The sequence below is a fragment of the Calonectris borealis genome, chromosome 29 (genome assembly GCF_964195595.1).
Source record: "Calonectris borealis chromosome 29, bCalBor7.hap1.2, whole genome shotgun sequence".
Taxonomy (NCBI): domain Eukaryota; kingdom Metazoa; phylum Chordata; class Aves; order Procellariiformes; family Procellariidae; genus Calonectris; species Calonectris borealis.
Window position 1 is genome coordinate 2,319,882 of NC_134340.1, and position 27,979 is coordinate 2,347,860.

Below are 27,979 nucleotides of genomic sequence, written 5' to 3' on the forward strand. Positions count from 1 at the left end.
GCTCACCCGGCTGCGGCGCCGCGGCCGGGCACAGCCACTACGGCCAGGCACAGCCACCACCGGGTCCCTCCCACAGGCTGCTGGGCTGTGGCCCCCGCTCTCCCTGGGGCCGCAGAGCACTGCTGGCTGCTCTGCCCTGTCCCCAGGGGAGCCGTGCGCTCGGCCAGCCCTGCCTGTGCCCCTGCCTGCACGGGGCACTGGCCCACTTGCTGCCTGCACGTGCTCCGGCGGGACACGCTGGGCCCCCATTACACCACTCGGTGCCAAACCACACGTATCCAGGGCGGGCTGGAGCCGCGGGATTAGGATCCGACCCGACCAGGAGCCGCAGGGGGCCACCATCCACCACGGGGACCCATGCCGGTGGTTGCGTGTTGGGATCCGTCCGAGCTGCTGTAGTTTCTCCTGGGTTCTGTTACATTTGCTGTATTTTCATGGTTTCCTACAATAAACTGCAATGCCAGACTCCTTCAGAGTCGCCCCGCGGCAGAGGACAGCCGCCCCGCAGGGAGCACCGGCGCTGGGGGCTGTGGGGTGCTGGCCGCTCCCCGGGGTGCAGTGCCCATCGCCAAGGCCGTGCGGCAGGGTTGTCCTTCGGGCCATGGCCAGCAGGGGCCAATCCTGCCCAGGGAAGGGCGCGGGGCAGCCCAGGCAGTGCTGACGTGTCCGGTCCCTGCCCACGCTCTGCCCGGCCACATGGTCGCTGCTGCCCCGTCCCCGGGTGTCGGGGTGCTCCTGGACTGGCCACCAGCGGGGACCATCTCCCTAGAGAAAAACCCCTATAGCATTAGTGGGGGGGGTCCCAAGGAGGGGCTGGTCGAGCGCAGGGGCATCTTCTTGGGGTGGGTAACGGGGGCTGGACCTCCCACCCGAGAACCCACATCCCGTGGGGCCCCGGGGAGCGGCGTGGCGGGTGGAGGAGCCACGTGTGGGGCCGGCCCCCCCCTCCCCGCGCTGGCGCCTGTCCCTGGGGAACACCAGCCCCCTCGTTCAGAGCCGGTGGGGCCGCGGCGGCCGGGCTGGGCTCCCTGCGAACAGGCAGCTCTTTGTAGGGCCCAGCCCAGGCACCAGTTTCGATTCCTGCGGGCCCTGCCCAGGGCTGGGGGGGCGGCAGACGCAGCCCTGCCCGGCCCCGTGAGGCAGCAGCCCCGTGCAGAGCCCTTGCACCCCACCGGGCCCTGCCCCGGGCACACGGCCCCATCCCCGGCTGGCAGCAGGGCTCGGGGGGGGGGGGGACGTGACACCGTGCCACAGTCACCCCTCAAGGCTGTTTTTAGCTTTGCCCCTTCCTTCTGGCACGCAAAGGCGGGATCCGGCACCGCATCCTCCCCCCCCATCATTCTGCTGTTCACGAGCACACAAAGCCCCCCCTAATCCCCCCCTCGGGGCGCACCCCGTCCCAGCGCCAGCCGGGCTGGAAACCTGCTGGGTTTCACTATCGGTGACTCTGGCTATCAGCAAGGCACATGGCAAACTAAAAGCAGCAGAGTCACCCCCCCCACACCCCCTCCCCCCGAACTGCACCCCCCACACCCCCCCACCAGCCTCGGGGCTTGCGTCACCTCCTCTCACCAGGCAGCCCCCACCCCGGAGCCCCCCCCCCAGCCCCTCACCCGCACTCCAGCGCGGCCCAGGCACCTCCTGGCACCTCCTGGGATCCCTGGGCACCCAGTGTGGCCGTGTCCCCCCACCCAGAGCCCATGTGCCACAGCCGAGGTGCCCACACGCCGCCAGGCAGGTCCCAGGGCTGGTTCCCGGCAAAGCGGCTGGCTCCGCGCCTGAGCTCACAAGAGATATCTTCGGGGAAGGTTTGTTTCCTTGTTTTTCTGCCTTTTCAGTGGCTGCCAAAACCCTCCCAGTCCCCAGCGCGGGCCCAGCCCAAAGCGGGACTGCCAGGGGGCTGCCCCCCCAATTCAGGGCACGGCCATCCCGAAGGCTTGCGCCCCGGCACAGCCCAGCACGCGGCCCCATGCCGGGCAGGCCAGGTCCCTCTTCGGTCCCCAGCCCCAGCTGGGGCCACCCCGCTGCCCCTCGGCACGTCCCGCAGCCCCGCCGTGCTCCCCTTCCTCCCAGCAGCCCCCAAAGCCGTTTCGGTGCTGACTCGGGGTTTGGAGGATCCCGAGCCCGGACCAGACAGGGGAGGGGAGCACCCACCAGCTCGGACACAGCCAGCGGTGCCCGTACAGCCTTCACAGCGCTCGCCCCGCAGCTTTATGGCCCCATCGTCACCTTTAGGTTCCGCTTGTGCAGCCGCGGAATAACCGGTTGCGTCGAATGAGGCGTATTTTGCTCACAAGACAGAAACCGAGAGTGCGGGACAGGCGGGTGGGATGTGAGCAAGAGCGACGACGTCCCGGCAGGACACGGTCACACCCAGGGGGACGCAGGGGACAGGGCCACCGCCCGCCCGCAGGTGACTGCGGGTACAATGACAGTGAGTGAGAAACAATGCCCACAACGAGAGTGGTCCCCCCCGAGCCGAGGTCACCCAGGTGGGCGACGGTCACGCCAGGGATGTCCCACCAGCCACGGAGCCAGAAGGGGAGTCACTTCCCCCAGGGAGGCACCCGGTGCGCTGGGGAAGCCCCCACGGTATCGCCGCAGCCCCATGGGACACAAAGCCCGACTGCACCCATCCTTTTATTGTGAAATGCGATAAATACACCACAGCCGCGGACCCTGCCACCCCGCTTCCCTGACGAGCCGCACCCCGCGCCGACACCCCATATATATATTTATACAAAATAACACCACAAAAAGAGCAATTGAACCCTCAGGGGTGAACGCGGGGGGGGGGTGTGCGAGCCCGGCCCCCCCCACCCATGGCATGGAGCAGGGGGTGCACAGCTGAGGGAGCGCGGGAGCCAGGGGGTGCGGGGGACCCTCCTTCCCGCCCCAAATCTTTCTTTGTCCAGTTCTGTCATGCGCATGAATCCGGCTGCTCCAGAACCATCCGGCTCCCGCTGCCTGCGGCGAGGGGCCCAGCAGCACCGGGGGACACACCCGGGGCCGGTGCTGCTCCCCCGGCAGTGGGGGGCCACGGCCGCCCCTTCCCCTCCGTCCCAGCGCGTCCCTCAGAGGTTGTCGGAGGTGGTGGCAGGGTTGGTGTAGGTGAAGGTGCCGGCCCCCGGGCCGTTGCTGCTGGCCACCTGGGGAAGGAGCAGTGGGGCGTCAGAGCCGGGCTGGGGAGGGGCCGGGCTGAGCCCCCTTCTCAGCCCCCACCCGGGGGCAGCGGGGGAACCCCCACACCATCACCATGGGCACCACGGACAACCGGGTGCTGTCCTCAGCCAAAAAAATGCATCCCCCCCCCCCGCACGGTGGGCAGCTGCCACAGGCACCACGGGCACCACCCAGAGCCCCCATGGGCACCACCCAGAGCCCCCATGGGCACCCCGAGCCCAGGAGCTGGCAGAGGAGCCGAAGCGGCCCCGGACGTGTTCCTCCCTCCTGCGCAATAACCCTGCCCAGCAAGAGCAAAGGTAAATATTTACCCAGGCCCCTGGTATTTGAACAGGCTGAGCTGCTCACACGGAGCCAAGCAGCTGGATACGGCCCCCCGCCCGCAGCACTGGCACGCAGGGGAGCGCAGCGCACCGGGGGGGGACGGGGCCGGCCCCCCAAAACCCCTCATCACTTGGGGGAACCGTGCCCTTTGCGTGTGCGGGCAGCTCCTGATGCTGCAGCTCTGGTTTCAGAGCCGCTGGTGCAGGATACGGGGTGCAGGATACGGGGATCAGCCCCCCGCCACCCCTGCACTGCCCCGGCCCCAGCCCCAACCCCACTCCCCGTCCACGGCAGAAGGGTGCCCCGACTCCGGCAGATGCGAGGGTCTGGCTGGGGTGCGGCTGAGCCTAGAAGGGGCAGTGGGGGTGGGCAGCGAACCCCCTGCCCGGGGGGGGGAGGCCAGGGGGAGCAGCCGCCCAAGGACACGGGGAGCTCCGCAAAGCCGGGCCGGGTCTGCCAGCGCCGGCCGCGCGCCCAGCGCCGTTGCTCCATCCAGGCGTGAAAGTTATGCTCACCTCCCAGCCGGGGGGGGGGACCGGCGTGGGGCGGGCTCCCAGGGCCACCCGTCCCCTGCCCCACTGGCTCCCGTTAGCCATTAACCCAGCGGCCAAGGGACCTGCCCAGCTACCCGCCTGCACCGAAAACACCTTCCCCCGCACCACCCCAGCCCCGCAGCAGCTGGGACGCCGGACGTGAGCAGCCCTGGGGACGGTGGCACTCGGCTCTCACTTGGCTGTAGGGGTTGGGCTTGCTGTTGGGTGGCACGTAGCGCCCATGGCTCTGGTACGGGGGGTACTCGGCCATGGGGTGGTAGGAGTCCTTCGTGCTGAACAGGTCCAGCTTCCCTCGGCTTTTCCGGCGGCAGCTGCAGGTGGTCTGGGGGGGAGAGGGAAGGGGTCAGGGGTTTGACGGCATGGGGACAGGGACAGGGAACCCACCAGCAGAAGGCAGAGGAGGACAGGGATGGGGACAGGGGGCTCACCAGCAGAAGGCAGATGAGGATGCTCAGCAGCAGCAGGATGCAGACCAGGACCAGCAGAGCAATGCCCCAACCTGGGACCTCAGGCACCGGTGCCGGGCACATCACCCCCACAGTGCCTGAAAGAGGACCACAGCCGTGTCTGCGCCGCTGGGCAGAGCCGTGGGACAAACAGCCCTGAAAAGACCCCCAGGATGGGGCGCGAGGGGATGAGCCCTCCTCCACAGGGTCCAGTTTGTCTTCCCAGTGCTGGCCGCCACGGGGAAACTGCATTGGCTCTGCCGGCTGCAAGCCCTGAGCCTGTCCCACCACCAAGGAGCCTCCCTGCCCCGGCCAGGATGCGGCAGCACTTGCGGAGCCCCCCCCAGAGCACCCCCCCGGGGCTCCATCCGCCCTCGCATCCCCAGCCCGAAGCTCCCGCTCACTCTGGATGCTGGCCAGCTGCAGGCCCATGATGAAGCCGCTCTGGTTCAGGTTGTCCCTCAGCTGCTGCACAGCGACGTCGGCTGTGATGGTGTCATCGCCGTGCCCAAACACGAGGGTGGACTGCACCTCCACCGAGCCTTGGCTGTCCGTGAGAGGAGGCGTTAGCGCCCGGATCGCCGCCCCCCGCGAGGGGCTCTGCACCATGCAGCCGGGACATGTCGGCCTCTGCAGCCGGAGCCGCTGGCCCGCTCACCTGAAATGGAGCTCGCTGCAGCCCTTGTAGGTCTGCCCGCCTATGCAGCTCGCGCAGCCAAAGACGTGTTCGAACTGGAACAAAGCATGGGGGTGATGGCCACCTCCCCGGCAGACACCCCCTCCCTCCCAACCCCTCGCTGCACCCCCTCGCAGGACCAAAGCGGCTGGCAGAGCAGATGCTCAGGGCACTTTCACGGGGAGCCCCAACTGGAGGCGGCTCCTTCCCAGCACAGACCGGGGGGGTCTTTGCTTGCCCGGGGCAGCCCGCGGGCATGGCGGGGACTCACCATGGTCAAGACAGCGTGGCTCAGCCTCCTGTAGTCCTTTGACGTGGGGTCGCGCAGGCTCTCGTTGAAGATCATGTTGAGGATGTGGAAGGACAGCGGGATACGGAGGAGCAGCTGGACCGCGGTGGGGTTGGGACCACTGCCGCCGCCCAGCACAGTCGTGGGGCTCTGCCTGGGAGTCGTGCTGCCCTGGGCGGTGGCAGAGGTTTTCCGCATGGGGGTGACCTGAGTGCTGCTGCTCCTGTTGCCTTTGGTGCTGGAGATGGGGATCGCCGTGCTACCACCTGTGGGGGAGGTGGGAGCCACAGAGCTGCTGTTGGTTGTGTTGGTGCCAAAGTGGGGGACCCTGCTGCTGCTGTTCACGGTGGCATTGGTGTGGGAGATGGGGATCACCGTGCTACCACCTGTGGGGGAGGTGGGAGCCACGGAGGTGGGAGCCACGGAGCTGCTGTTGGTTGCGTTGGTGCCGAAGTGGGGGGCCCCGCTGCTGCTCTTCGCGGTGGCATTGGTGTGGGAGATGGGGATCGCTGTGCTACCACCTGTGGGGGAGGTGGGAGCCACGGAGCTGCTCTTGGTTGTGTTGGTGCCAATGTGGGGGACCCCGCTGCTGCTCTTCGCGGTGGCATTGGTGTGGGAGATGGGGATCGCTGTGCTACCACCTGTGGGGGAGGTGGGAGCCACGGAGGTGGGAGCCACGGAGCTGCTGTTGGTTGCGTTGGTGCCGAAGTGGGGGGCCCCGCTGCTGCTCTTCGCGGTGGCATTGGTGTGGGAGATGGCAGTTCTGGTAGAGACGGACGCTGCGGTGCTCTTGGCTGTGTCGGGTGCTGCGGAGCTGTTGCTGGACTGGAACTTTGTGGTGTTGGCTGTGGCGGGGGAGACTGTGGTGTGGGAGGAGACGGAGGTTTGGGTCCTGTTCCTGCTTGTGTTTTTGGAGATCACGGTCGTGGGGATGGTGGTCATCTTGGTGGTCATCCCTATGGTGGTTGTCTTGGTCGTTGTCCCTGTGGTGGTCATGTCAGTCCTAGTTGTCTCTCTGGTGGTTGTGTCAGTTGTGCTGGTCTCCGTGGGGGTTGTGTCAGTTATGGTGGTCTCCATGGTGGTTGTGTCAGTCATGGTGGTCTCCATGGCGGTTGTGTCAGTCATGATTGTCTCCGTGGTGGTCTCGGGGGCGGCCATGGTACCTAGAGGAAACACCAGGAGTCAGCGGATGGGACTGCAGCACCAGTTTGGGAAGGTTTGACACAACATGGCTCCTTGGCTGGACACCCCTGTGCCACAAGGTACCGAGAAGCACTGCAACCTCCAGGAGCTGACCACCAGCAGCTCCAGCTGCCCACAAGGCCAAGACCTTCAGAAATACCCCACAACTGGGGCTTGTTGCTGGGCACACATGGCACTACCAAGAGTCCGGGCGGTGTCGCCTAGGCAGCTGGCACCAGCTCCATGTCCAGCCCTGCAGATCCCCCCTGCTCCTGAGGGGACCCTGCCACACTGGGGGACCCAGGCACAGCCCCCCCACCCTGATAAAACCGCCTTTGCTGCGGGTCGCTGGGCTGGGAAGGTGAGGTGCCACCCACACCCCCCCAGACCCACATGGCCTGGCTGCTGGCCAGCGCAGGCGGCTCCCGGGCGGTTTCCCAGCGGGTGCCGCAGGAGCCGGCGGCACTGGAGGAGAGCCCGGGGTCCAGACGGCTCACCGAGACACACCTGCATACCAGCCTGCGAGCCCTGGGCACAGCCTGCTCCGGCTGGCCCCGGCACAGCCCGGCTGCCCAGCCCCGGCTGATCCTTTCGGACACGGCTAAGAGGGGCCACGGCCACTGCAAGGTCCCCAGCTTTGCTGGGGACAACAAGCCCTGGGGTGCTGCACACCGGGGCCAGACCAGGAGAGATGGCGATGTCCCTGCTGCTGGGGTGCCGTGGGCCACCGGCTCTGGCGTCCCCTGGTCCCCGCTCAGAAAGCAGCCCAGAGGATCCTGCTTCTGTCCCCCTGCCCCGTTACCTCCCTGCTCGCCTGGGTCCCAGCCCAGCTTCCTCCGTCTTGGGGTCCCACCGGCCCCAGCCGCCCCTCACCTGCGCCCAGCATCAGCAGCAGAAGGGCGGTGAACGCCATGGGGCTCGTCCCGGGGGGTCTCGGCACCTCTCGGTGCTCTGCGGCGGCTGCTCTCCCGTTAGCCGGCGGCGCGCTCTGCAATCCAGGGATCAGGAACTGGCGGCTCGGCAGCGGCGGGAGCTTTATAGAGCACCTGGAGCAGGTGGGGAGGCCCCACCCCACCGCCAGCCCCGGGGAGGGGGGGGTCCCTCCACTCCACTTGGTGCAGGGCACAGGGGTGCCGCCTCACTGATAGGGCCCCCACGGCATCCTTCCCCTGGGTGGGGTCCCCCATGCTCCCCCATCCAGCAGGTGCACGCAGCCTCAGGTGGGGGCACGGGGAAGGGGCAGCAGCTGGGCGTCCCCGGGCAGGGATGGGGGGGCAGCATCTACTCAGCCCCATGGGCTGAGCTACGGCCCCCAAGACCTGGTGGGAAGCATGGGGGGGGACGGAGCCCCCCAGCCCCTCGCTTTGGGGTGGGGGGGGCTCATACTTTGGCTCGGCCTGGGGTTAATCATTACCAGCCGGCCACTGCCTCACCCTACACTCAAATAAATGCCGGTGATCCCCCCCTGAAATGCTTACGCAGGTGGGGCCCAGGGCCCCATGAAATCCCAGTACCTCCCAGTAACCTCCCCGCCAGGTCCCAGGGCCCCCCCTGGGCAGGAGGGCCCCACTGGGCACAAGACCCTCTTCCCACTCAGCATGCGGCCCCTGGCCCAACCTGATGCCCAGTGCCAAGCCGGATGCTGATGCTCCACCCCAGAGGTACCAGGTGCCACCCGTGCCAGGGTGCAGAGCCCCCATCCTCACCGGTGACACGTGCTCCTGGCACGGCCGGACCACACCAGCCTTTCTGGTCCCTCCCTGCCCCTGCCCTGTGGGAGAGCTCCGATTCCTGGGGAGGGCCCCAATTTCCAGGAAGGGCTTGGCGGGGGCCCCTAAGCCCGGCATCCTGCCCGGCCGGGTGTGGAGCTGAACGGCCACCCCAGCTGTGCCGGGGCGTTTCCGAGGTGTTGGTGCAAAAGGAGCAGAGAAGGGGGGACCTTCCGCGCTGCAGTAACAGCGGGGCAGGGAAGGGTGGCCTGGGCGTCAGCACGGGTGCGATGGGACCCAGCTGCACCCAATCCCTCGGCGGGGTCCACAGCCTTGGTGCCAGGCAAGGGGAACGTGGGCAGGGCACGGGCAGGGGACCGGCAGCCAAACTGGGCGAACACGATCTCCCTGAAACCCCTCAGCCGAGGGGATTCCCGCACAGTGATGCTGACCCCCACTGCCCTCGCCCGGGTCGCTGCGCCCTCCCACACCCGCCACGTTCTGCTCGTGGTGCCAACCCCGGCTCCCGGCTGCCGTTCAGCAGCTCCCGGCCCCGTGTCCCCGGGAGCCCTCCCCCAGCCCCCCCTGCCTGCTCAGAGTTTAAGGGTTTACGGTCTGCGATACTCCTCTTAACGGAAAACCACGGAGGACACGCTGCGTGGGGGAGCCGAGGGAAAGCAGAGCTGCGTCCCGGTCCCCCGAGGGCACCCCAGCAGCCGCCCTCCCACGCCAGCCCACGGCAACAACCCCAGTCACCAGCAGCGAGCTCGGGAGCCGTGCGGCCGGGCCGGCCGTACCTGGCACCCACGCGTGCCCGCAGGGCTGAGGGGGGCCAGGGGGTCCCGGGCCGCCCCATCCCCACGGCCCGTGCACGCCCGCGGCCGCCCCACGCGCGCCCCCCTCCCGCCCGGCGGCGCTTGAGCTGCGGCGCCCCCTGGCGGGCCCGGCCCCGCACAACGCTCGCCCCGCGCCCCGGTTCCGCCGAGTGGGACCGGGACCGGGAGCGGGATCGGGAGCGGGGCCCCGCAGACGCCCCTCGCAGCCGGGAGGGCGGCACGAGCCCCGCCCCGCCGTGCACCCCCCGCAGGGCGGACGGGACGGGAGGCGCTCGGTACCAAGCGGTGATTTCACCCGCCGCGGCCCCGCACAGGTGCGCGCAGCGATGCCCCAGCCCCCCCCGGGCAGTGCCCGTCCCGGTCCCGCTGCGGCCTCGGGGTGGGAACGGGCAGCGGACCGCGCTCGCCCAGGCACCGGCACCGGCGGGGCTGCCCCGCGGCCGCCGCGTTGCCCTTTTAAGAGGGGGGCCGGGGGCCGCCGCGCCCATTGTCGCCGCCGCGGGGCGGGGGGGGGGGGCCGGGCCGGGGCCGGTGCCGGTGCCGGCCCCGCGCGCTCCGGGGCGGGGCGGGGGGGGGGGGGCACATTCCGCCGCGTTGCCGGGACACCCGTCGCCATGGCGACCGGGCACTGCCGCCGGGGCTCGGCGCGCGCCGCGCAGTTCCCACGGAGCGGCCCGAGCGGCGGCGGCGGCGGCTCCGCTCCCTCCGGGGCGGCAGGAGGGACGGGATGCGGTGCAGTGTTGTGCTCTCGCCTACCAATATTGCACTCGTCCCGGCCTCCCGCCGCCACGGGCTCCGCCGGTGGGACCGGCCGAGCACCGGGCTCCCCCCCCACCCCCGCGAGGACCACCGGGAGGACGGCGAGGGACGGAGCCGAGAGCACAGGGGGGGCCCCGGTGCCCGCTTGGGGCCCCGGGGCCCCCCCAGGAACCGGGCGCGCAGGCTAGAAAACACTCAAAACTTTATGGCCAGACTTCGGGCAGGGACCGCAGCAGCGGGCAGCGCCCAGGGCAGGGCGGGGGGGGGCAGCCCCGCCACCCGCGGGGCCCCGCTCGCCCCGCTGCCGGCCGCACGCGCCGGTACCGGCAGTGCAAAGTCCGCGGGGGGCCGGGAGCGGGGCCCGGCCGGGAGGGGCTGCGGGGCCCGGAGCGCCCCCGGGTGCCGCTGGCGGGGTGGCCCGGGCCGGGCGCGGCCGCTCACTCGCGTCCCTCCAGCAGGAACCGGCGGAAGGGCTCGAAGTCGGCGGGGATCGTGTCTACAGGGCGAGAGCGGGGAGAGCGTCAGGGAGCCGGGGGGGGGGGGGGCAAGCCCCGGTAAAGCGGGAGAGCCCCGCGCCGGGTCCCGCAGACCCCCGGCCCAGGACCGACGGACCGACCCCCCGCAGCAGGGCCGAGGGAGGAGATGCTCTGCGAGCTCTCGGCCCCCTCCTCGGTGCTGCGGGGCCCCGGTGTCCCCGCGGCGCGGGGGGGCCCGGTGCTCACCGTTGCAGCGGTACTGCAGGTTGGACCAGATGATGTTCTCCTGGGAGAAGCAGAAGACCCCCAGCCGCCCCCCGCGCATGGTGGTGTCGATGATCACCCCGGAGTCGGCCACCAGCCGCGGCCCCTCGTACAGCCGCACCCTGCGGGAGGGGAACGGCCCGGCCGGTCAGCGAGGGACCCCACCGGGACCCCACTGGGGCCAGCGCCGGGCATCCCGACCCAGGGATGTGGGCACCGGACTGGGGACGGAGCATCCTGCCCCGGGGTGGGATGGAGGCACCGGGCCGGGGCATCCCGCCGGGGCTGGACCCCCGGACCGGGGCCCCCCGCCGGGGCCGGGATGGAGCCCCCCGCGCCGCCCCCGTCCCGGCCCCGCCGCCTTTGTCGGGCGCTTTGCATGTGAAAGGCGCCGGGGGCCGGCGGGGTCGCCATGGCGACGGGACAATAGCCGCGGGGGCCCGGCGGGGCGGACGGGCCCGGCCCGCGGAGCCCCCCCCCGCGGCGGCCGCCCCGACGGGATCCTTAAAGGGGAAACGCGCCCGCGGCCGCACCGGGCCAGGACCCCTCCCCACGGCCGGCATCCCCTCACCGGTGCGGTCCCGCCGGGGCAGGACCCCTCCCCACGGCCAGCATCCTCCCCCCTAGGGCTGGACCACACCAGGGCGGGACCCCTCCCAACGGCCGGCATCCTCCCCAGGGTGGCCCCACCGAGGGGGGGACCCCCTCCCAACGGCCAGCATTCCCTCACCGGTGTGGTCTCACCGGGGCTGGACCCCTCCCCATGGCCAGCATCCTCCCTACGAGGGTGGCTACACCGAGGGGGACCTCAGTCCCAACGGCCAGCATCCTCCCCACCAGGGTGGCCCCACTGAGGGTGGCCACACCAGGGGCGACCCCAGACCCAATGGCCGACATCCCCCCACTGGTGTGGACCCACCGGGGCTGGACCCCACCCAACAGCCAGCATCGCCACCAGGGTGGCCCCACTGAGGGGGACCCCCTCCCAACGGCCAGCATCCCCCACTGGTGTGGTCCCGCCAGGGCTGGGTCCCGCCACGGCTGGGTCCCACCAGGGCTGGGTCCCACCAGGGCTGGGTGCCACCAGGGCTCAACCCCCTCCCAACAGCCAGCATCCTCCCCCTACACGGTGGCCAGCGTCCGTGCCCCCCCGTGCCTGGCCCCCGCTCACCTGATGTAGCCCACCTGGGGCCTGTGCGCCAGCTGCCAGCGGTAGGATGTCTTGTCCCGCCAGCCCACGTTGCGTGGGTCCTTCCAGAGCAGGCGGACGTGGTCGGGCGTGTGGCCCGTGTGCCACAGCGCGTTGCGCAGGTGCTCCCCAGGGCCTGTCGAGGACTTCACTGCCTGTGGGTGCACAGGGTGTCAGGGGGGACCCGGCTGGGGGGGCCCAACCCGGCCCATGGGATGGCCAGCACCCACCTTGAGCTGCAGCCCTGGCTCTGCCACGGCGCGGAAGGGGGTGGCCTGCCAGTACGTCTGCTCCGTTTGCTTCCACATCACCACGTAGAAGCTGGCGCTGTCCTGGTAGCTGAAGATGAAGCCGGCGTAGTCATCATCAGTGACGGTGTTGACGTGGAAGGTGCCCTCGAAGTCCACCCCATTGAAGGCCGTGTAGCCTACAGACGGGCAAATGCTGCAAGGAGCCCTCTCCCCCAGCACGGGACCCCACATCCCTGCTCCCTCCAGCCCACCCTTCACCCCTTTGTGGGTCAAAGAACCGGCCCTCACCCCCCAGCGCAGGGGGACAGGAGCAGGGGGGCTGCCCCACGGGGTCTGCAGGTGGGAGAGCATTTCTTACCAACAGCCAAGCCTGGGTCACTGTTCATGGTCTGCACGATCTCCATGCCCTGTGGGGGACAGCTGGGTGAGGGGCATCCCCAGCAGCCCCCGGGACCTCCCGGTCACCCTCTGTTCCCACCCCGGCAGCGCAGTCCCCAGAAACACGGGGGGCAGCACCCACACCTGGTTGAGGACAACCCAGTTGGGATCGATCTGGGCGTCCCCCTCGGGGTCAAGGATGACGGTCTGGTAGGCGCGGAAGTCGGTCAGCGTCACCTCGGCGCTCTCGGGGCACACGTCCAGCTGGTCCACCACCGTGTCATTGTCAAAGTCCTCCTCGCACACATCGCCCACGCCGTTCCCTGGGGACACGCACCCCGGTCAGGGCTGGGCTGAGCCCAGGCGGCTCTGCCTCCTCCCACCCGCCCCCCACCCACCGTCCGAGTCCTTCTGGTTGGGGTTGGGGATGAGGCGGCAGTTGTCTGGCCCAGGTGCCGTGTAGTCAGGGATGCCATCGTTGTCGTCATCGTTGTCACAGTCATCTCCCAGCCCGTCGTTGTCCGAGTCCAGCTGGGAGCTGTTGGGTATCTCAGCGCAGTTGTCCTTGGTGTCCTGATGCCCATCCCCATCGCTGGGAGCAAGAATGGGGTCAGAGCAGCGCTACAAACCGGGGACCCGGCACCGCGTCCCAGCACCCTTGCCGATCCCAAAAACCCCGTCGTCCCTCCTCCCAGGCCCCCGAGCTGGGAACCCAGCTCTGCCCCCAGGGACGGGACAGGATGGGACAGGACAGGGACGGGGAGGTGACCCGCAGCAGCGCGGTCCCCACCTGTCCTCGTTGGTGTCACAGATGTCTCCTACCAGGTCGCTGTCCATATCTGTCTGGAGGAGACCAGAGCCCTAGTTCAGCGGACACCCTGGGGCGAGGGGACCCAGCTGTGCTGCAGGAGGACCCCCCGCCCCCCACACTGGGCAGGGTCCTGCACACCCCGGGCCCGCTGCCCCAGCCTGCGCTGCCCAGCCCCGGCCATACCTGAGTGGGGTTGCTCATTTCAGGGCAACTGTCACAGGCGTCCCCGACGCCGTCCTCGTCCCGGTCCGTCTGCAGCGGGTTGGGCACCTTGGGGCAGTTATCCAGCATGTTGGGAATCCCTGCAAGGACAGCGCCGGGTGGATGCCCTCACCCCCCCCAAAACTGGCGTGACAGCATCCCTGCTCTGCGAGCAGCCCCGGCCCCGCGCAGCCAGGCCAGCCCCGAGAGCCGCTCACCGTCCCCATCGATGTCATTATCGCAAGCGTCCCCCTCGCCGTTGCTGTCCGTGTCCCGCTGGTCGTTATTGGGCACATTGGGGCAGTTGTCGCAGGCATCCCCGAAGGAGTCAGTGTCTGAGTTCTGCTGGTCCTTGTTGGGGAAGAGCCGGCAGTTGTCCTGCGGGGAAGAGGACAGGGATGTCCGCGCTGCAGTGGCTGGCAGACAAGAGGCCACAGTCCCACACAGCTCAGGGCGGGAGGACATCTCCTCCAGCACGCCGAGTAAGACCATCCCAGAGCCTGCTGACCCCCAGGAGAAGGATCTTGAGGGCATCAGCACCAAGCCAAAGTGAGAAGCCCTTTGCCCAGCACGGTCCCCAGAGCCACAGGCACATCCCGCCCACCCAGCACAGCCACCTCCACGTTCTTGATGCCATCGCCATCGGCGTCATCATCACACTGGTCCCCAATGCCGTCATTATCGGCGTCCTCCTGCCCCGAATTTGGTGTCAGGCGGCAATTGTCCTGCGGGCACAGGCAGCGTTAAAGACGGGGAGGAGATGACGTCTGAAGCACAGCCCTGCCACAGGCTCCCCGAGCCCCGGCACCCCCTGCCCGAGGATGCTGCCCTCCCTCTCTGGGACACCCACCTGCTTGCAGTGCTTGTTATTGTCAATGCAGGGCAGGGGCTCGTCCGGGTAGCCGTCAAGGTCCGTGTCTTGCCCACACACGTTGCCGTTGCCAGCCCAGCCTACGTTGCACTGAAGAAAGAAGAAATCACGGGCTGAAAAGCGGGGAAGGGCCCCTGGCAGGACCAACTGCTGCCCGTGCCGATACCCCCTGCACCCCCCCGCTTCGCCGTCCCCCTGCCCCCGTCCCCCACTCACCGCACAGGAAATTTCACCATTCCTCTCGAACACGCAGAAGCCGTTGATGTCGCAGGGGTTGGAGGTGGGAGTGCTGCAGGACTTCTGCAGGACGCAGCCGGACGTTTGATTCCCCACAAACCCTGACTTGCAGGGACCACACTTGTAGGAGCCCTGGGAGAGAGAGGGCAGGGGCAGGATTAGGGGAGCAGAGCAGCCCCCAATGCCAGGCGGGGGAGCGCGGCAGCTCTGCTCACCAGCGTGTTGGTGCAGATGGAGTTGGGGTCGCAGCCCCCGTTGTTTCCATCGTTGCATTCATCAATATCCGTGCAAACCTGCGAGCAGCACGGGAGAAACGGTCACCCGGGGCCTTTCCCTGCCTGCAGCTCTGCCCATGCCTGTGCCCCGCCTGGGGAAAAAGCTGCCCTCCCCTGGCAGGCACAGCATCCTCCACCCATCCCCATGGCTCAGCAGCCCGGAGTGCCCACGCGGACCCGGCCAAGTCCCGTGGCACCGCACTCACCTGCTTGCTGGCCCTCGCGTAGTCAGCCCCCACGCCAGAGACGGTGTTGCCCCGATAACCGCGGGGACAGGGCTCGCAGCGGAAGCCAGGGGCCGTGTTGATGCACTTGGAGCCGGGGAAGCAGGGGTTGGCATAAGCGCACTGTGGCACGGGGGGAGAGAAAGGCTTCACCCTCGGGCACGGCATTCTGCACGCCAGGGTGTGTCCCGGCAGGGCCCTTCCCCGGCTTGAGGATGCGTCCGGAGAGGGGAAGCATCATCTGCCCGCGCTGCTCTGGCAGCGCTGGGGCTCAGGCGTCGCCTGCTGACCCGTCCCAGGTGCGTGCCCACCTCATCGATGTCGGCGCAGTGCGTGCCGTTGCCCTCCAGCCCCGGCGGGCAGGGCCCGCAGCGGTACCCGGGGTACTCGTACGTCTCCATGCAGTCCACGCCGCTGAAGCAGGGGTTGGGGTTGCAGCGGGACCGGTGCTCATGGAAGCCTGAGAAGAGGAAGGGCCGGGCAGGGGGTGAGACGGGGCGGCCCTTTGCCCCCTGAGGTGGGAGCAGAGCCTCACCAGCACTCACCGCAGACCTGGCACTCCATGATGGTGTTGCGGATCAGAGACATCTCCTTCACCTGCAAGACAGCAGAGCACAGAGCGTCGGGGGGATGCAGTGTACTGGCTGGAACCCTGCTCTCGGGCAAACCCAGCCCGGGGAGAGCTGATACCACCCCACCGCCTCACCTGGTCCCTAATATCTTCCCGTAGCTCAGTCAGGACCCGGTTGAAGAGGGTCAGCTGCGTGACCAGCGCCTTGGTCTGCTCGCCTGCCAGGAGCAGAAAGGACAAGGTCAGCCCCAGGACAGGCACAGGCTCCCGGGGCCATGGGCTGGGGATTGTTCTGCCTCCCGGCACCAAACCGGGAGGACAAGACAGCCAATGGCTCTTCCTCCTCCTCCCTGGTCCACACAGGACCCCTTCCCCTGTAGCACACCCCATGCTCTCTGTTCCACCCCATCCTGGGGCCCTGCAGGCACTTGGGGCACTGGGACAGGCTGCGGAGGGTTTTCTGTCTCCGTGGAGCCCCAAACGCTGCCATCGCCCTCACGCCAGGGAAAGGGGGAAGCAGAGCAGGGACTTACCCAGGATGGATGCCAGCACGCTTGTCACTGCAAGGAGAGAGATGAGATATTACCGCATGCTGGCACCAAAGCCCAGCAGCGTCACCTTGCACGGTTGCTCCTGGTCAGCGCGTGCACAGTGCAGGAGCTCCCACCTGCGTGGGGACACCTGGACCGGGAGAGCAGGAGCACCCCTCTGTGTGGTGTGCTGTCACCTCCCACCTCCACGTGCCACAGCACGGAGCATGCATGGGTGACCCCGTAAGCCCTCCGCGCTGCCCCTGCTCGGCACAGGGCATGGACGTGCCGTTACCTGCACTGTGAATGGACTCGTCTCCTTGGAAAGGGCACTCGCTCAGGGCCCCGACGCGGCTCATGGACCCTCCCAGGATCAGCTTCATCGACTCCACGAACCCCTGATGTACAAGGGGAGACGCAGTCAGCCATGGGGGGCTCTGCCTGTCCCCAGGGGTGCACGGGGGGGGGTCTTGGCACTCACCTGCATCCTCTGGTAGGCCTTCTGCCCCGTGCGCATCTCGATGGACTCCACCTCTGCCAGGGGGATCTCCGACAGCTCGGGCAGCCCCACGCTGGAGTCCATCTGCTTGCAGTCAACGTAGAGCTCCACGCTCAGCATGTCGCCGCGCAGCCCGCTCAGGCGCACGATGATAGTGTGGCTCTGCCCATCCGCCACGTGCGCGTGCTGCAGGTTGACCGAGTGCAGCTTGTTGTCTTCTCGCAGGTAGCGCACCAGGACTGCGGAGGAAGGGGCCGTCAGCTCTCCCCTCCAGCGCCAGCAGCCCCCGGGACCCACGTACATCCCGCTGCTCTCCCCAGTAGGCCCCGCGGACGGCAGGAACTTGGTCTCCATTTCTCTCTGAGCATCACGGCAAGACCAGGGCCAGCACGTCCCCACGCAGCCGGTACCCACCTTTGTTGATCTTCCCCACCACGGAGACCTCCAGCCACCTCGTGTTGTCCTTCTTGGAGTAGAGGCCGAAGAGGGTCCCCCCCTGCTTGGGAGGCAGGCGGAAGGTGGAGAGGAGGTAAACGTCATTAACGGTCAGGAGCTCCATCCGGATCTTGTGCGTTATACTGGCCATCTGCCGGGCCTCGCTCACCATCAGCAGGTCGATGACTGCGGGAGCCAAGCACGGGGGTCGCATCCTGACCGACAGCCGCAGCTCCGGCCGCAGGAGCGCGGAGATGCCCGGTGCGGGGCATCGCGGCCCGGCCCGCTGCAAGCCCGCCCAGACCCCGGGGGGGATCCCTGCACCGCCGGGCCCCGGGGGGGCCGGGGAAGCCCCGGGGGCTCCGGGCCCCGCCCAGCCCCGGCCCCGGCCCCGCGCGGTGGCGCTCCAGGACCGGCAGCGCCGCGGCCGCACCGCCGAGAGGGACCCGCGGAGCCCCCGTCACCGGCGGGACCGGCGGCCCAGCGGGGTCCCCGGCCCGGAGCCTGCCCTGCTCCCCCGCTCCGCAGCCGGGGCTTCCCCGCGGGGGCGGCTGCAGCGCCCCGGGCCCCGAGCATCCCGCAGCCGGGGCGGGCAGGGCTGGGCGAGCCGGTCCGGCCCCGCGGGATCGCGAGCGGAGCGGGGACGCAGCTCGCGTGGAGCTGCGGGGGCAGCGCGGAGCACGCCCCCGGGGCCGGCCCCGGCGGACGACGCGGAGCCGCGACCGCGGCCGCCCCGCCAAGGCGCAGCGGGACCGGGAGCCTCCGCAGGGACGGCCCGGCCCTCGGCACCAGCCCGGGGCGCTCCGGGAAAGCACGGAGAGCCCGGTCCCGCCGCCGCTCGGCTGCCCGTCTGCTCCGTGCAACCGCACCGGGCGGACCGGGAGGAGCCCCGACCCCGGGGCAAGCCCCAGCCGCGCACCGCGGCCCCGGCAGCCCCCGCTGACCCGCGCGGCGGGGCCGGAGCCCGCCCGCCGCCCCGAGCCGGCATCGGCACCGGCGTCCAGGCGGGGCCGGCGGCTCCCTGCCCCGAGCTGCCCCCGGGCAGAGCCGGCCCCGGGGGTGCCGGCGGCCGCCTCGAGCTCCGGGGATGAATGTCCCTCTGTCCCCCGCTGCCCGCAGCCCGGGTGCCAGACCTCCCAGGGCGAGCAGAGCCGCTGTCAGCCGCCCCGGGCCGGGGAGCAGGGCTGGGGAGCGGGGCCGGGGGCCCCCCGCTGGCGGCGGCGGGGCCAGGGGGGCTTCAGCCGCCGCCTCCCGGTTGGCAGCGGGCCGGGCGCCCCGTCCGCCTCGCCCCGTCGGGGCCGCCCCGCCGCCGCCCCGGGGCCCGGCCCGGCAGCAGCCTTACCTTGCAGCCCGTGGCGAGCTGCGCCGGCGGCGCCCAGCAGGAGCAGCGCCAGGAGCGCGCCGAGCGCCGGGCCCCCCGCGGCCGCCGGTGCCCCCATGCCGCCGGTGCCGCCGGTGCGGAGCGGAGCGCGGCGGGGCGGGGTGGCGCGAGCGGGGAGGGGCCGGCGCTGCCGGCGAGGAGGAAACAAAGAGCCGTCAATCACGGGCGCGCATCCCGGGGACCCCGGCGGGCGCTCGGCCGCGGCGGCCCGGCCGCAGCCCCGCCGGCGGAGAGGAGCGGGGCGGGGCGCGGCGCACCGGGCCCGGGGCTGCGGGCGACCCACCGGCCGCCCTGGCGCTGCCCGCCCCTGGCGCGACTCCCGCTCACAGAAATTGAGTGTGGCAGGCGCCGGTTCACCGGGAGGTCAGGCAGTCTGGGGCCGCCTTCTCGAGAGCCAGAGCCGCCCCAGCAGCACCGGAGCATCCCAGCCCGGGAGAGCCGGGGACCGCCGCCGGCAGCCGAGGGCGCGGGGCTGCTTTGCCAGGGGTGCCGCACGCCGAGGTGCCAGCCCCCGGGCCGGGCGGTGCTCCCCGGGCAGGCGGAGCCCCCGGGCCGGGCGGTGCTCCCCGTGCGGGAAAGGAGCGAGCGGAGCCAGCCCGCCTGGAGAGCGCTCAGCGGCATAAATCAGCGCCGGGACCCGGCCCAAGCCCCGGAGCAACATAATGAGCTCATCCCGGCAGCTCCTGCCCCTCCGCCCCGGGCTGCAGGGACAGGGAGTGGGGGCGCCGGGGGGGTCCCCGCCGTGCCTTCGGGCGGCGACGGCAGCGCGGTGCCCCGCGGGCAGCGTCCGGGCCGGTCCGTGCCGCCGGAGCCCGCCGCGCCGCCCGCGGATGCTCGGGCCGGCCGAGCCGCTCCCCGCTGAGCGCCGGCCAAGGCGGGCGGGCGGCCCGCGGCGCCCCGGCCGTGTTTACTCCTGTTTCCCCCGGCTCCATAACAACGGGCCGGGCCCAGCCCCGGGGCCGCCCCAGCCCCGCTCCCCCGGCCCCAGCGCCGCGCCAGCGGCTCGGCGCACGCCAGCGGCTCCGGGTAACGGGGGGAGCGGGGCGGGGGGGCGGCTCCTGAGCCGCACACGGGGAGTTTTCCCTCCCTCCGCTGCCAGCGGGCTCCCGCCCCTGTTTGCTTTCCATGGAAACGTGCGTGGCCGGGCGGGATGGTGCGGTGCGGGATGGTGCGGTGCGGGATGGTGCGGTGCGGGGTGATGATGCGGTGCGGGGTGATGATGCGGTGCGGGACGGAGCGTGGGTCCCGGCCCCAGGGAGCCGGCAAGCGGAGCCACCCCCGTCCCGGGGGCTCCGCTCCGCTGCGCTCCGCCGCGCCGGGGCACGGAGCAGCCCCGGGCCGGTGCTGCGGGGCCGCCCCGCGGTGGGGGCGGGCGGAGCCGGCCCGTGTGGTTCCGGGTCGGGCGGGAAGATGGCGGCGCCCATGGAGCTGTTCTGCTGGACCGGGGGCTGGGGGCTGCCCTCGGTGGACCCCGACTGCCTGGCCGTGCTGGTGAGCGGCGGCGGGGCCGGGGGCGGCGGCGGGGCCGGGGCCGGGGCGTCCCGCCCGGGCGAACCTCCGCTCCCGCCGCCGCTCTCCTCTCTTGCAGACCTACGCGCGGTTCACCGGCGCGCCGCTGAAGGTGCACCGGGTCACCAGTCCCTGGAGGAGCCCCTCCGGTAAGGGCCCCCGCCGGGGCTACCGGCACCGGCACCGCCCGGCAGCCGGGACCACCGGCACCGGTACCGCGCGGCAGCCGGGACCACCCAACCCTCCGCAGCGGCACCGCCCGGTGCCCCCCGCCCCATTGCACCCCCCTGCCCCATTGCACACCCCCTTCACCCCATCGCACCCCGCTGCCCCATCGCACCCCCCTGCCCCATTGCACGCCCCCCTTACCCCATCGCACCCCTCCACTCCATTGCACCCTCCTTGTCCTGTTGCCCCCCCACACCACTGCACCCTCCTTGACCCCATCACATCCCTCCCGCCCCATTGCACCCCCTGCCCCTCTCACCCCATCGTGCCCCTCTCACCCCATTGCAGCCCCTCATTCCATCGCATCCCCTGCTCCATTGCACGCTCCCCTCACCCCATTGCGTCGCCCTTGTCCCAGCACGCTCCCCGTGTCCCATCACACACAGCTTTCATCCTCTCACCCACACCCCTCGCGTCACTGTGCCCCCCTGCCCCACTTTACGCGCCCCCCACCCCACCACATGCACCTCTCTCTCTACCTCGTGCCCCCTCACCCGAGCATGGGGGCCCTTCACCCCGATGCAGCCCCCCCCCGCACCCCGGGCACCGCTGCCTGCAGCCACCCCTCTCCCTGCCCTCAGGGCGCCTGCCTGCGCTGAAGACGCGGGACGAGGGCACCATCTCCAAAATGCAGCAGATCATAACTCACCTCAGGAAACAGGTAGGGGGGGGCGAGGGGCACCCCCAGCCCACCGGAGCCCCCCTGGGAAGGAGGGGGGTGGCCCAAGAGGCAGGATTTGCTGCTTCCCCGCCGGATCACGCCCGTTGCATTTGCTCTGCAGAAGTACAACGCCGACTACGACCTCTCAGCCACGCAAGGGGCGGACACGCTGGCCTTCGTGTCCCTGCTGGAAGAGAAACTGCTGCCGGTGCTGGTGAGCCTCCCTATGGAAACATCTCGGGGAGGGGGACATGGGGAGGGTGGTCTGGATCTGCTCCCTGGGCTCAGGGGTGCACCCAGCTGCCAGAGAACGTGGCAGGCAGCAAAATCCTGGGGGCCTGGAGCATCGGTAGCAGGGATCGGGGTACTGGGGGTCTTGTGTGGCAGCGGTGGGTTGTGCAGCCGGGGCTGGGGTCTGGCCTTGACCCTGATGCTCCCCAGCCCCTTGCGGTCTCCGGGGCAGCCAGTCCTATGCCGGACACGCGGCACCTGTGTGAGCAGCGCCGGGCACGGGCTCCATGGCGCCCGCCACGGCAAAAGGCTGCGCTGGCTCCAGCCCCGCCATGCCCTGGGCACGGATTGTTCTCCGCTGCAGATCCACACGTTCTGGGTGGATGCAAAGAACTACGTGGAGCACACGCGGAAGTGGTACGCGGAAACCATTCCCTTCCCCCTGAACTTCTTCCTGCCCAACTGCATGCACAAGCAGCACCTGGAGCGGCTGCAGCTTATGTGGGGAGACGGCTACATGGAGGATGAGGAGAAGCTGGAGAAGGAGGTGAGAGGACATGGTCTGGGCACGGCAGGTCCTCGGAGGTTGCCCAGAGGGACCCATGCGAGGCCAAAAATCTTAATCTTAAAAAGGGCTGAGCACGCCCTTCCAGCTCCCCTTAGCACCGTGGCGGTCTGCCACATGGGTGACAACCCTCTCTCCTCCTTCTCCAGCTCTACCGGGATGCTCGGGAATGCCTGACACTCCTGTCCCAGCGCCTCGGCTCCCAGAAGTTTTTCTTCGGAGACTCGTAGGTGGCCGTAGGGGGAAGGTGCTCTGGGGCCTGAGAACCCCCTGCACCCAGGCAGGATCGAGACCCCATGGTCTGCGGGGAAGCCGCAGCCCATGCACGTCGCTCTGGGGGTTGGACAGGCTCACAGGGGACAGGGCTGTCCATGGCAGCGCGGAGCGATGCGGGCGGCAGGAATTAAGGCTGCAGGAGCTGCCGCCAGCCCCGGCATCTCTTTCCCCGTCTCTTGTTGGAGCCAGCAGAGCTGCTCTGGGATGGGATCCTGCTCCCCCCCGTCCTCACCTCGGGGGCTGGAAGCAGAGAGCCCTCCCGAGGAGGAGGAGCCGCTTGCCATCCTCTGGGGCGCAGGGGGCTGGGGGTGGCCAACGCATCTGGGTGGCTTTGGGTGGGGATGGCGGGAGGGACCGTGACCCAGTCGCAGGTCTCTGTGCCCCAGGCCAGCCTCCCTCGACGCCTTCGTCTTCAGCCGTCTGGCGCCGCTCCTGAAGGCGAAGCTGCCCAACGGGAAGCTGCAGCAGCACCTGAAGTCCCTGCAGAACCTGTGCAACTACTGCACCTCCATCCTCAGCCTCTACTTCCCCTGGGATGGAGGTGAGATGCGTCCCCCCCGCCTCGCCCAGCTGGCTCAGGGTGACCCGTCCCCCCTCCACACCGCTGCTCTGTGCCCCCCAGGTGAGCCCCCAGCCAGCGCCCCACGGGCTGCGGGTCCCGACGGCGGCGAGGCGGAGGAGGACCCCCACAAACGGCGCAACCAGCTGCTGTCGGTGCTGGTGGGGCTGGCGGCCATGCTGGGCTACGCCTTCCTGAGCGGCATCGTCTCCATCCAGCGCGGCGGTGCGGGGCCGGCTGGCCACCAGCCCATCACCCTGGAGGAAGAGGAAGAAGAGGAGGAGGAGTGAGGAAGAGCTGCTCGACTGTTCCTTCTCCGGTCCGTGGAACTGACTGTTTTTACACCGGGAGCCTGGCAGCATTGCTCCCTGCGGGTGCTCCGCTCTGTGTCCCGCCAGGAATCGCAGCCCTCTCCACGGGGAGCGCGCCTGCCACGCCAATAAACCTCCCTCTCTCTGCCTGCGCCTTCTCATCCTCCCAGCAAGCTCAGGGCCCTTCCCAGTTTCCCCAGTTGCACAGGCTGGAGCGCTGCAGTGGGCACCGATGTGCTGCCCCGTTGCCTGCCCTGCTCTGCCCTGGTACCGCACCCCGCATCCTTCCTGCAGCTCTGCCCCTCGTCCCCAGCCTCGGGGCTCTCTGGGGACGGGGTGAAGGGGAAACCTGTGGGTTTTTAGGTTCCTAAAAGCATCTCAGCAGCATCCCCCATCCTTTCTCCAGCAGCTGTGGGGCTGAGCCCTCCATCTCCCCCACCCTGCAGCATCCCTGCCCTCCGGCTGCCAGGCAGAGCAGGCAGCAGGTTCTGCGGGGCAGGTCCCCCACCCCACCACGCTGCTGCCGGCCCGGCTTCCCTGAGAGCCGCAGGACGGTCCCCAGCCAGCTGCCTGCCGCAGCAGAAACCAACGGCAAGGGAGGCCCGGGCTCCTTGGCAGGACATGTCCCCAGCCCGGGAGGGCACAAGCGCTCCCCGCTGCTGGAGGGACACCCGGAGCCCAGCTCCCCGCAGCGGTGCCAACAGGGCAGCGAGCAACCGCGACTGCAGTAGGAATCCCTCCGGCGCTGACAGCTCTGTTTGCATTCCCCTGCGCCGGCCAGCAATGGGGAGTTCCTCGCAACTGGCACTGCCAAAAGCACGTCGCGCGGTAAGCGTGGCTCCGCGAGCGGCGGCCAAGGACGCGTGGGCTGCAGAGCGGGGCCCCGGGGCTGGGGGCGGCCGCCCAGGCACCGTGTGCCCCAGCAGCGCCGGGGTGTCCCCGCGTGGGGCTCAACCCCGGGGCTGGCTGCGCTGCCGCGGTTTCCTCTGGCTGCTGCCGGTTTATGAGCGCGCAAATGGAAAAGCGGCGTCTGGCCAGGCTGGCCTGCGCGCCGGCTGCCGGGCGGCACACAGCCCTTGCTTGTTCGGCCGTCGGCTGCCGCTGCCACCGGCATCCTGACACCGCTGCTGCGGGCGTCCTCGGGGGCTGGCTGTGCCCGGCATCCCCGGACACGCGCCCCATGTGCCCCCCACCCCACGGGTGTCATGGCCAGCGGGCCCCCGCGCTGTGCCGGGAGCGGAGCCACGGTGCTGTGCTGGGGCCGGCTGCGGAGCCTCCCCCACTCTGGCCCAGTTCGAGGGGCCCCACTGGGAGGGGGATGACTCAGTGCAGCCCCCCCGTGCCCACTCCCCCATAACGTCACTCGGGAAGTATGTGCCCGATGCTCCCGGTTCCCATTAGCCGGGGGGGCTGATGGCTGCTCCGGCAGGAAAAACCACAGCACGCGGCCGCCTGCTCCAGCCGGGAGGAGAAGCCGGGGCTGCTGACGTCGGGGCCCTGCGCTTAATCCCAGCTGCGGGTCCTGGGCTGCTGCCCAGGTCCCTGCCAGCTTCTGATCCCTGCCCGGGGGTTGCTGCAGTGGGCAGAGGGGAGGGAGGTGCCGCCCCTCGGGGTGACAGCACCCTGCCTCCCTGCAGCACGGACCCGGGCCCCAGTAGGGTCCCCCCAGGAACCCAAGCAGAGGCAGGATAGGACCCCATGGGGCTCAGCAGGTACCACCAGCCCCCCCAAACCTGCCTCCTCCTCTGGCTGCGGGCACGGTCCTGCCCACTGAGCAGGCAGCAAGGGAGAGCAGAGGGGGCGCAGGCGAGGTTGTAGAAAACCTGTTTATTTTATGAAAACATCTAGAAAAGAGCAGGCGTTGCAGCCCTCGGGTCAAACAGGTCCCCTGGGATGTCGCGGGGCTGCAGGGGCCGTGCCGCAACCCCAGCCCCACGCAGGGGTCCGTCCCCAAGCCCTCCACCAGCACCGCGCTCCCGGTGCCGGCACCTCCCTCCTCCGCCAGCCGCGGCCACGCTAGGCTGGCTGCTTCCACAGGAACGTCTGGATGGAGTGACTGGGAGCCGTGGCCTCAATGAAGCCGACCTGTGGGTCGGAGATCCCGAAGGACACATCCACGGGGGAGCTGTGGGGATGCAAGAGGGGATGCGGGTCAGAGGGGGCAGCCGGGCTTTGAGCCAGGGTGCAGGGCTGAGCCACTCACCGGTTCAGGACCACCAGGACGACGGCGCCGTCGGGACGCAGGAAAGCCGAGTGCTCTAGGTCACACCGGTGGCACTTCTTGGAGACAGCCAGCCCCACGCGCTGCGAGCCCTCGGGGATGAACTTGCTGCAGGGACAAGCAGGGCCTGAGTGTGGTGCCCAGGATGGCGGCTGGAGCTGGCAGCAGAAGCCGGCAGCCCCTTGCCAGCCACCCCCGGCCCCAACCCACCTGAAGTGCCCCAGGTGGTAGAACATGGGCTGCTTGTAGAAGACGTCCTTGCTGCTGTCTACGATGACGGGGCTGTCCACGTAGTTCTTACTCCAGTTGGGACCCCCCTTCAGGTCCAGGGCCAGGTTCCAGTCGGTCCAACCCGTCACGTAGTTGTTGAGGTTCTGCGGGGCAGGTGATGGCGCTGAGCCGCGGGCGGGCGCAGGGGGTGGCCGGCGCGTCGGTGGCCCCCGCCGAGCCCTACCGTCAGGATGCTGTGGCTGTACTTGCTCCCGCGGTCCCAGCCGCCCAGCACCACCCTGGGCTCCCAGAAGTAGGAGCCGGTGGAGGCTTCCGTGGAGAGAAGGAAATAGTCCGGGAAGAGGTGATGGGTGATGGAGAGCGTGAGGTCAATGGGTGCCAGGAAGTCCAGGTACCAGTGGATGCCGATGCCGCTGATGTAGCTGGCGGCCACAGGGTCTCTGAGAACCTGGCAGGAGAAAGGAGTCACCAGCGCCCAGGGCTGGTAGAGCCGCTGTGGGGCCAGGAGAGCCGCCGTGGGGACTCACCACCTGAGCCCAGTAGGGCAGCATCACCCTCTGGTCGTCCAGGATGATGAGCTGGACATCGCGGTGGGAGCTGTTGGCCAGCGCGGGGCCCAGATCCCGTGCGATGAAGTCCCGCTGGTGCTCGGGGGAGAAGCCCAGGCACTGGAAGGGGTAGAAGACGATCTGGCCGGCCGTGGGCTCGTTCCCCGCCGTCACTGCCCAGAAGGTCAGGTTGTGCTTGGCGTATTCGTCCAGGAACCTGGGCGCGGGGGCAGATGGTGAATGGCCCCACCGCGGCAGCCCCGGCCCCAGCCCCGGGCACGGCGACCCCGGCGCCCACTGCGCTCCCGCGGTCCCTCACCGGATGAAATACTTGGCCCAGGCCTGGTGGTACTTGTCCCCGGGGCTGCCCTTCAGCGTCCCCCTCCCCGTCATCGCGCCGTTTGTCTTCATCCAGACCGGGGAGGTCCAGGGGCTGGCGTACAGCGACAGCGGCCGCTTGGCCATTGCCTGGGCTGCCCGGAGGATGGGGATCTGGGGAGAACCAGGATGGCAGCGAGCTCTCCGGGTCTGCCCCAGCGCCGGCACCGCAGGCAGCTCTCCCTCCCCATCAGCAGGAAGGTGCTCCCCTTCCCCAGCCCGTCCCATCCCGTCCCATCCCGTCCCACCCAGGCTGCAGCCCCGGCGCCTCGGGCTCACCCTGCGGGACTCACCTTCATCCGCGTGTCCTCCTCCGTCAGGTTGAAGTGCTTCAGCTCAAAGTCGTCCTCCGCGTCAGCGTAGGTGTAGAGGCGGACGGAGAAGTCGGTGCTGGCCATGGGGACGCGCACGAGGTTGTACTCGATGCCTGGGGACAAGGCGGGCGGTGATGGGCGTCACTGGGGTGTATCCGGGGGGTGCAGCCCCCTGGCTTCCAACAGCTTTCCAGCCCCTCGGCACGAGTCTCAGCAGCCAGACCCCGAGCAGGGGAGGCCGGACAGACCGGCCCCACCACCCAGCAGCATCGGCCTGCTCCAGGCTCACCTTCCTCGGAGAAATAGGAGCGGAGCAGGTGGTTCTGGGCATCCTTGGACAGTGACTGGATGTTGATGGCAGCTGAGTCTGTGACAGAGCCACCAAAGCCCTTCACCTTCTGGTACCGCTGTGCCGTGTCCAGGGTGAGATGGAAATCTGCGGGGGGCAAACATCGTTGCAGCCGCTGCGCAGGGATGGATTCTGTTCCCTGGTGCCCAGGCAGGCGTCCGGCCGCGGTGGGTACCTGGGGTCTTGGCGTTGCGCTGGAAGCTCCCCTCGCTGCGCTCCAGCCGCTTGCCGGCCTTGCTGCTCTCGTACTTGATGTAGGTGCCCGGGGCCGGCAGGACCACGGGGTCCAGCGTGTCGCAGTACGTGGCGCTGCAGGCGCACACCAGCGAGCCGTGACCGAAGTACTTGGCATCGCAGGGACGGCCGCCTGTGGCAGGAGGAGAGACTGGGCAGGCACAGAAGGCTGCAGCAGGAGCCCAGCTCACCCCTTCAACCCACCACGGGCACCGAACCCACGGTTTTGCCGCCCCAAACCGCGGACCTCCGCAGCCCTCTGCCTGGCGACATGGTGCCGGCACTTACCTGCTGCCCGCGACGCTGCCTGCACCAGCAGGAGCCAGCCCAGGACGCCGGCGCACCCAGGCCCCATGGCACCTCCGCTGCAGCGCGGCTCGGGTGGACGCTGACGGCAAACACCAGGGCTGGGAGTGGGGCAGCAGATGTCAGCAACCAGCTCCTCTTGCCCTGTCCCAGCCCCACATGGGGACAGAGACCCAGGGCAGGGACAGCCCCAGCATCCCCCTCTCCGGGAGCCTCGGGGAGCACCAGCACCCCCTGCCAGGGCTGAGCCCCCGCCACCCTGCCTGCTCCCCACAGCCCCAGCCCAGCGCTTGCCTTCCCTCCTGCCCCACCGGTGCCCATGGACAGGTCCAGCCGCATCCCAGCCGGGGCTGCAGCCCCCCGGGCGTGTGCCGCCCCCGCGCCCACTGGCCTGGCATTCCCAGCCGCCCACGCCGGCTGTACCCGGGAGCACAGTTCACTCCCATCGTCTCCCTCCCACTCCCTCCTTGCTTGTCCCATGGCTGTGCCGTGCCGTGCCGTGCCATG

At 69.9% G+C, this 27,979-nt stretch overlaps 5 protein-coding genes across 5 annotated transcripts; 1 reads left to right on the plus strand and 4 right to left on the minus strand.

Moving 5' to 3' along the window:
• Positions 1–2,622: 2,622 nt before the first annotated feature.
• MUC1 (mucin 1, cell surface associated) lies at positions 2,623–9,687 on the minus strand. Its single transcript, XM_075175929.1, has 8 exons — positions 9,161–9,687; positions 7,528–7,700; positions 5,455–6,635; positions 5,166–5,239; positions 4,912–5,054; positions 4,490–4,605; positions 4,237–4,383; positions 2,623–3,149 (listed from the first exon to the last, which is right to left on the minus strand). The coding sequence occupies exons 1-8, from the start codon at positions 9,685–9,687 to the stop codon at positions 3,075–3,077; spliced, it is 2,436 nt and encodes an 811-aa protein (XP_075032030.1). The 3' UTR covers positions 2,623–3,074.
• Positions 9,688–10,143: 456 nt separating this feature from the next.
• Positions 10,144–15,574, minus strand: LOC142094299 (thrombospondin-3). Its single transcript, XM_075176300.1, has 16 exons — positions 15,447–15,574; positions 15,118–15,258; positions 14,852–14,929; positions 14,616–14,768; positions 14,379–14,489; positions 14,146–14,253; positions 13,747–13,906; positions 13,511–13,629; positions 13,307–13,359; positions 12,915–13,108; positions 12,661–12,839; positions 12,497–12,545; positions 12,118–12,314; positions 11,870–12,042; positions 10,681–10,820; positions 10,144–10,454 (listed from the first exon to the last, which is right to left on the minus strand). The coding sequence occupies exons 1-16, from the start codon at positions 15,534–15,536 to the stop codon at positions 10,396–10,398; spliced, it is 2,004 nt and encodes a 667-aa protein (XP_075032401.1). The 5' UTR covers positions 15,537–15,574; the 3' UTR covers positions 10,144–10,395.
• A 92-nt stretch (positions 15,575–15,666) lies between these two features.
• LOC142094091 (thrombospondin-3-like) lies at positions 15,667–18,609 on the minus strand. The gene is made up of 7 exons (XM_075175931.1): positions 18,513–18,609; positions 17,150–17,356; positions 16,718–16,974; positions 16,532–16,634; positions 16,240–16,266; positions 15,842–15,924; positions 15,667–15,732 (listed from the first exon to the last, which is right to left on the minus strand). Exons 1-7 carry the CDS (start codon positions 18,607–18,609, stop codon positions 15,667–15,669), a joined length of 840 nt encoding a protein of 279 aa, XP_075032032.1.
• A 1,337-nt stretch (positions 18,610–19,946) lies between these two features.
• MTX1 (metaxin 1) lies at positions 19,947–23,038 on the plus strand. The gene is made up of 8 exons (XM_075176303.1): positions 19,947–20,042; positions 20,140–20,209; positions 20,870–20,949; positions 21,071–21,163; positions 21,545–21,727; positions 21,895–21,971; positions 22,408–22,562; positions 22,644–23,038. The coding sequence occupies exons 1-8, from the start codon at positions 19,962–19,964 to the stop codon at positions 22,868–22,870; spliced, it is 966 nt and encodes a 321-aa protein (XP_075032404.1). The 5' UTR covers positions 19,947–19,961; the 3' UTR covers positions 22,871–23,038.
• Positions 23,039–24,824: 1,786 nt separating this feature from the next.
• On the minus strand, positions 24,825–27,533 carry LOC142094302 (lysosomal acid glucosylceramidase-like). Its single transcript, XM_075176302.1, has 10 exons — positions 27,455–27,533; positions 27,108–27,299; positions 26,873–27,019; positions 26,563–26,696; positions 26,211–26,383; positions 25,871–26,108; positions 25,567–25,791; positions 25,323–25,486; positions 25,095–25,220; positions 24,825–25,016 (listed from the first exon to the last, which is right to left on the minus strand). The coding sequence occupies exons 1-10, from the start codon at positions 27,519–27,521 to the stop codon at positions 24,908–24,910; spliced, it is 1,575 nt and encodes a 524-aa protein (XP_075032403.1). The 5' UTR covers positions 27,522–27,533; the 3' UTR covers positions 24,825–24,907.
• Positions 27,534–27,979: the final 446 nt, after the last annotated feature.